We start from the raw sequence: 7,691 nt of genomic DNA, 5'->3' as shown, positions 1-7,691 counted from the left end.
GCCCTATTTTATGCTTTAAGTTAATGTAAGATCTTAGATTCTTTGTCATTGGTCACCTAATGATACACCTTGGTGATGATTAGGCACAACATTTTATTGAGTAAAGGGGATAAAACAATCATCGGAACGATGAATATGGTTGCCATTATTGACCGTTGATTTCATGTACCAACAAGGCGAGCTAAAATTTCAAAAGCAAACAAATAGATGGATAGTCTAATGCATCCTATGATTGCCCTTGATGGGCAAAGTCTTCTGCGCTTATCCCCAAAAATAAAACCATTCAAGCAAAATTAGCGGACAATGAACTCCTCTAATTTGTCAATTCGAGCCCATGTTAGCTTACAAAAAGCTCAACTATGCCCTATTTCATGCTTTAAGTTAATGTAAGATCTTAGATTCTTTGTCATTGGTCACCTAATGATACAACTTGGATATCTTTACGCACAACATTTTATTGAGTAAAGGGGATAAAACAATCACTGGAACGATGAATATGGTTGCCATTATTGACCGTTGATTTCATGTACCAACAAGGCAAACTAAAATTTCAAAAGCAAACAAATAGATAAATGGTCTAATGCATCCTATGATTGCCCTTGATGGGCAAAGTCTTTTGCGCTTATCCCCAAAAATAAAACCATTCAAGCAAAATTAGCGGACAATGAACTCCTCTAATTCGTCAATTCAAGCCCATGTTAGCTTACAAAAAACTCAACTATGCCCTATTTTATGCTTTAAGTTAATGTAAGATCTTAGATTCTTTGTCATTGGTCACCTAATGATACAACTTGGATAACTTTACGCACAACGTTTTATTGAGTAAAGGGGATAAAACAATCACCGGAATTTCTTCCACAAGCAAACCAATCGAACTAATTAAACCACGACCTGCTCCTAGCAGATGACTTCACGAAAACTAACATAGAACCGGAAATGATTGAGACTCAGCTACTCGTGGCCTTCGACATTGACGTGAACGTCGCCGTCGACCCGATTGGCAACGTCCCAGCCTCGATTGTGAATGTGTCGTAGCGGAGGAAGAACTCCACGAGCATGACCCTGCTCAAGAGCACCACCAGATTCTTTGCAGGGCACTGCTTGTTCCCCACGGTCGGATCATCGATCTCGCGCCCGTTCGACCAGTACACGTACTTCAACAGCTTCTCACCTTCTTCCCCGACGAACCTGTCGCCCACGAACTCCTCTGGCCTTTCGAATATCCTTGGATCCTTAGTTGCAAACGGCTGATATCCAAATATCATCTCGCCCTTCTTGATCTCGAAGGCCGCATCGTGGTTGTGGATCACCAAATCCTCCTTGGCGTGGCCGTACTGGAACGCGACCGGAGGCTTGAATCTCAGTGCTTCCCAGGCAACCGACTTGGTCAAGCTCATCTTCTCCAATGCGGCCATTGTGACCCCGCCTTCCGATCTAACAACGGTCCGGATTTCCTCCGCGAGCCGTCGTTGCAATTCTTCTCCGGCGAGTCCAACCCACTTGATCAAAGCTGGCAAGGTGGTTTTCATGCCCCCATAGGAATTGAAGCACACGAGGAAAACAAGGTTGTGGCATGCTTCGTCTCTTTTGATTCCCAAGCTCTCGGCTTCATCCAATATCGATTTTGCGTACTCATTGAACACCTCGTAGAATTTCTTGTAATCGCATTTGAGCAACAGTGAAGGCAATGGGAATGTGTGTAGGACTATGTCTTCCAAAAAGTTAAGTATCTTTGGTAACCCAAGGGTCATCAACGGTGCAAGTTGGAAAAACAACCACGAGTCGAAGAATTTGGTCACTTTGTCGGTCGCAAGGATTGTGCTAGATGGGTTCCGGTCGCAAAATAGGTTGGCCAAGAAGCTGAAGGACATTTTGTTGCAATAGTCATTGAAGTATACTTTGCCTTTGCTAGAGAACTCATCTTCTAGTTCAATGAAGAGCTGTGATAGGGAACTCCTATAGAGTGGAATGAACTTATTGTGTCGGGTCGCAAGGGTCGATAGGAATAAGCCTTTGAAGATGGCGTGTTTGGGTTCAGAGGGGTCAAGGTAGGCGCACACACGGTATCCGCCCGTGAAGTTGATCGAAGGCATGTAGGTCCCGACAAACACATCCTTCTTTTCGACCTTAGACGTGTCAAAGAGGATCGGGAAGCTGATGGCATCGAGGAGCACGACGACCTTAGGGTTCCGGGCCATGAAAGGGCCGGGAACCATGTTGGACCGGAAGACCGTCGACTGGTACTTCTGCATCCGGGTCCGGAAGAATTCGTCTGTACCCTCATGGTAGAAGTAGTCAAGCCGGTCTTTTATCGCGCCAAAGAAAGGCAAGCCATAATCTCCGGGGATTGCTTTCAGAGGAAGATTAGATGAAGAAGGCGAAGACATCGTTGGCTGAAAAATGAAGAGGGATTTGTTGAAGTGTTGGGTTTCAAGGAACAATATAGTAGAACAACTGAAATCAGCACGATATATCAAGCTTGTCGATGCATTATCACATGAAACCACGGGGTATATATAGACTAGCCTTTGAACGTGTCCATGGAGATTGTCAACGCCATTCCTGAGCCATCTTTTGATTAAGACGCGGCAAGTTTGACACGCTTGCTTTTCATTCCACACGCTCGCCATTTCATTCTTGAAGTACAGCTTAATCCTGACCTTCGGTCTTATCCTATTCTCACCCACTCTTGTTGATTTTGATGGGTCGAAACCCAGGAAAGTGTTCCTCCATGCCGCCTTGCTGAATGATTTCTTGCGAGCACGTTCGAAATAGATGACTAAAATGCATTATCGTCTTGTTGAATTTTCTTAAAGTTGATAGTTCAAACCACGCAACTTCTTTCCACCTCAAGCAGTTGTCTCGAGATTTGCTCGTAAACCCCCAACACCAACTCGTTATCTATTCGTTTTGTGATCAATAATTGCGAATGGATTGGTGTTAAGCTTACCCACGTGATTAATTTGTAAAAATATCATTATTTACAGTATCTCGAGTATAACCCACGAGGCATATAGAGTGGATCAAATGATTGTTAAGTGGATAGATCATTGATAACATTTTTCGGGACATGAATATTGGTCACACCGCTCTCTAAAAAAATAATTAATTTTACCTGAAAACGTTGAAATTCTTTTGCGAGTGCACCTAACAAAGGTTTCATGAGCAATGAAATCGAATGACCGACAGTAGATTTGACCGCAAGATGAGTCGGAAGAGACTACTATTTCGGGATGGGTTGAGACTGTTTTCAATATTGCTAACGACAGTAAATTTTCTTTTATTTGTTTATATACGTTGGAAGAAAATTTCAAAATGAGCTCTAGGTTAGGCATCTTTCTCAATCTAAAAGAATATTATCCATTTTCAGGCACGTCACGTTGATGTATTTGTCCATTTCAATTCGTTCTTGTTGACCGGTCTTTTTAAGGGTTAATTCAAAGAGACGTATCATCATCATGGAGCCTTGGCAGAGAATACTTCGGTAAACGTAGTTTTTACCTATTTCGGTTTCAATTAGCACGTCGGGAGTTCACCGCATGCGAGTGCAAAAATAGAAAGATTAAGAATAGGATAATGTCTAATACCCGATCGCAAATAGACAGAAGTGCAAAAATAGAAAGAGTAAGAATAGGATAATGTCTAATACCCGATCGCAAATAGACAGAAGTTTGCTTCTCGATTACAGCCGCTTTAGACTTGAGGGGACCAAACTGGAATAAGAATGATATTTGGAAATTTCTACAAAGAGCTTTGGCTATGGACATTTTTTTTTTTCGAGCATCAAGCAATGGACAATTGAGAAGTTGGTAAATGGTCAAATGTTTCATCATAGCCACCCTAAGTAAACGGATACAGAAAAAGAAAAAAAGCATAATAACATGAATATCAATAAATCTAATCGTAATTGTAAAAAAAAAAAAAAAACTTCTAAATGTCTAAATAATATAAAATGAGTAGGATAACGTCTACTATCCGATCGTGAATAGATAGAAGTTTGCTTCTCGATTATAACTGCTTTAGATGCAAGGGTACTAAGCAAGAACAAGAGGGATGCATGGAAATTTCTAAAATAAGTTTTGGCAATGGACAATTGAGAGGCTGGTTGCGTATGACAAAATTTCTGGAACAGAAATTGATTTCTAGCCAGAAATTGATTTCTCAATTTCTATTTCAAAAATTGAGAAGTTAAAAATTTTAGTTTCTGATTTCTTCTTCAAATCTATTTCTGGAATAGAAATCTGTTCCAGAAATAGAAAAATCAAATTGCGTTACCAAACAGATTTTTGTTCCAAACATGTTCCGAGAAACAGAGAAATAGAGAAATAGAGAATTAGAAATTTTATCATGCACGCCCTAAATGGTCAAATGCTTAATCATAGCCATCTTTAAGTAAATGGATGCGAAAAAATAAAATAAAATAAAATAAAGCATAATAACATATAATTCATTCTCTTTTTTCTTTTCTTTATTATTGTAGACAATGAATATCAATAAATCTTACTGCAACTTTTTAAAAAACTCTATTAATTGTCTAAATATTATAAAATGAGTAGGATAACGTCTAAAACTCTACCGCAAATAGATAGAAGTTTGCTTTTGGATTATAGCCGCTTTAGACATGAGGGTACTAAACAGGAACAAGAGGGACGATGCATGGAAATTTCTAAAATAAGTTTTGGCTACATACAATTGAGAAGTTGGTAAATGGTCAAATGCTAGATCATAGCCACCCTTAAGTAAATAAATGCAAAGAAAAGAATAGCATAATAACATTAAAGTATTCATTCTATTTTTTTCTTTTGATTATTATTGCCTACTTCGGATAGCAAGAAATCTAATTGCAATTTTTTTAAAAAACTCCACTAAATGTCTAAATAATGTAAAATGCAAAAACGTGCTATTTAATTACGAATCTGAGTGAAGGAGAAAGTGTGGGAAACTATTCGGAGAGGAAAATGTATTGATCTCATTCAATTTTATAATCTGTATACAAGAGTGTATATATTACAAGAGAAGACTCAATAAAAAAGTAAATAAATATTTTCTAATCTTTCTAGTCCTAAAATAAGAAGAATTCCTATCAATTACAATCGGCCTAAATCTTCAATCATATCTTCAATCATATCTTCCAACACTCCCCCTCAAGCCAGTGGCTTGTATATGTCCAAGATGCCAAGCTTGTTTAGAAGATATGCATGCTGGCTTTGACAAAGAAGTTTAGTGAATATATCTACGGGCTGCTCTGTGGTTCTGATCCCTCTTGTGTCGATGACACCTTCTTGGATCTTCTCTCGAGTATAATGGCAACCAACTTCTATATGTTTTGTCCTCTCATGTAATATGGGATTTGCTACAAGCTTGAGTGCTGAATCATTGTCACAAAAGAGAAACTCAAACCCTTAACTTGTATCCCAAGATCTAGAAGTAAGCCTCGTAGCCATACCACCTCACAAACAGTCTTAGCCATAGATCGATATTTGGCTTCTGCTGAGGATAACAACACAATAGACTACTTCTTTGTCTTCCATGTAACTAATGACTCCCCAAATTTGATACAGAAGCCAGTGATAGATCTCCTACTCATAGGACATGTAGCATAATCCGCATCGCAATAAGCTGTCATCTCCATATTGCACTTTCGAGAAAGGAGTATCCCTAGGACTGGACATTTCTTAAGGTATTTCACTACCTTCAAAGCTGCATTCATGTGGGACTATTTTGGACTGTGCATGAATTGACTAAGAGTCTATACTGCATAGCAAATGTCTGGCCTAGTCATGGTGAGATAGATAAGTTTTCCAACAAGTCTCTGATAGCTTGTCGGGTCTTTTAATAATGGATCGTCAGAAGGAGATATCCCAGCATCATAATTAACAATAGTCAACTTGGCATTTTGTTCAATGGGAATAATGGCTGGTTTGCATCCTGATAATCCTACTTTTGATATAATCTCCATCACGATATTTCATTGGCTAAGAGAAATTTCTTGATCTAAACGAGCTATCTCTATTCCAAGAAAATATTTAGGTGACCCTAAATCTTTGATGTGAAAAGGAGGAATGTAAATACTCCTTAAGCTTCTTTATAGTAGAATCATCATTTCCCATGATAAGTATGTCGTCAACATAAATAATCAAGTAAATAGACGACATACCTTTTGTCCAAGTGAACAGAGCATAATCATGCTTGGACTGTTTGAATTTGGCAGCCGTAAGTGCATTAGTAAATTTGGCATACCATTGTGGAAAGGCTTGTTTCAGTCTATAAAGGGATTTGCGAAGACGACATATCTTAGACTCCCCCTGTCTCCGTAATCCTTGTGGAAGATCCATGTAAATTTCTTCATCCAGATCACCATGAAGAAAGGCATTGTGGACATCCATTTGGTGCAGGGGCCAGTCCCGAAAAGCAGCAACTAATAAGAAGGAACGAACCGTGACATCCTTGGCCACCGGAGAAAAAGTTTCATGGTAGTCAAAACCTTCTCGTTGTGTAAAGCCCTTAGCCACCAACTGGGCCTTATATCTTTCTACAAAATCATATGCTCTGTATTTAATCTTATATACCCATTTACATCCAATGGGTTTACGATGGGGAGGTAATGGTACGATATCCCAAGTATGATTTTCAATTAGGGCTTGTAGTTCTGCCTCCATAGCCTTTTGCGAATGTGGATCATGTATTGCCTCATTATAACTAAAAGGCTCTCATTCCTTAGAGATACGGCTAATGCAACATAAATGTTCTAATGACAGTCGATCAAATGAAATATATGAAGAGATAGGATAATGAGTACCTGACGAATTTGAGGAAGAACTCACATAATCCTTTGTCCACGCTAGTGGGCGAGTAACATGGCCAGATCGTCGATGTGGCTCATTTTGCATCTCCAAAGATGATCCTTCAATAGTTGTAGGTTCTATGGAAGCTATCATTTGAGACTCCTTTTCCATAGGATGTTCTTCAATTGAATGTCCAATTAAAAACTCATTGGACGTTGAAGGCGACACTGTATCCATTGTCTGATTTCTTGGAGGAGAAACAATAATATATGATTCTCCAAAAGATAGATCCTCTTCCGATAAGAATCGATGATTAGTTCTCATATCATCTGCAGAATAGAAGTGGCATCTCGGAAGGGAAAAATATCTTCATGAAAACCAACATCCCTGCTAACAAAAAATTCTCCAGTAGACTGTTCATAAACCCAATATCCTTTCTTTAGGTTGGGACATCCCATGAATATGCATTGATGAGCATGAGGGCCCATTTTATCCCGGGGCCCTACTGTAGTCACATAACAGAGACAACCAAACACTCTGAGATGACTCAGGTCTAGTTTCCTTCCATACAATATCTCAAATGGAGTTTTCCCTTCTAGAATGCGTGATGGCATACGATTTGTCAGATATGCTGCAATAACCACACAATCTCCCCAAAAGTTTTCAGGGATAGATGCTTGGAATTTAAGAGCACATGCTACTTCTAAGAGGTGACGGTGCTTTCGCTCAACAACTCCATTTTGCTGTGGGGTATAAGTGCAGGAACTCTCATGCAAAATTCCATTCGATGAAAAGAAAGAAGCACATTCACCATTAAAGAATTCTCTTCCGTTATCAGTGCGAATGCGTCGAATTGACTTCCCAAATTGATTTTTGGATAAGGAAAGAAAAATTCTCTGGTGAGAA

The 7,691-nt window shown here is 39.2% G+C and overlaps 1 protein-coding gene across 1 annotated transcript; it reads right to left on the bottom strand.

Annotated features, from left to right (window-relative positions):
• Positions 1-791: 791 nt before the first annotated feature.
• On the bottom strand, positions 792-2,496 carry LOC108960799 (allene oxide synthase 3-like). Its single transcript, XM_018876963.2, has one exon. The coding sequence runs from the start codon at positions 2,385-2,387 to the stop codon at positions 948-950; it is 1,440 nt and encodes a 479-aa protein (XP_018732508.2). The 5' UTR covers positions 2,388-2,496; the 3' UTR covers positions 792-947.
• Between the last annotated feature and the right edge of the window lie 5,195 nt (positions 2,497-7,691).

The sequence above is a fragment of the Eucalyptus grandis genome, chromosome 7 (assembly GCF_016545825.1).
Source record: "Eucalyptus grandis isolate ANBG69807.140 chromosome 7, ASM1654582v1, whole genome shotgun sequence".
In the NCBI taxonomy this organism is placed as follows: Eukaryota; Viridiplantae; Streptophyta; class Magnoliopsida; order Myrtales; family Myrtaceae; genus Eucalyptus; species Eucalyptus grandis.
The sequence above is the reverse complement of the archived record's forward strand: the minus strand, read 5'-3'. Positions and strand labels throughout refer to the sequence as shown.

Bases quoted from the DNA above. Each gene is read 5' to 3' on its own strand.
- LOC108960799 (XM_018876963.2), bottom strand. From the start codon at position 2,387: ATGTCTTCGCCTTCTTCATCTAATCTTCCTCTGAAAGCAATCCCCGGA.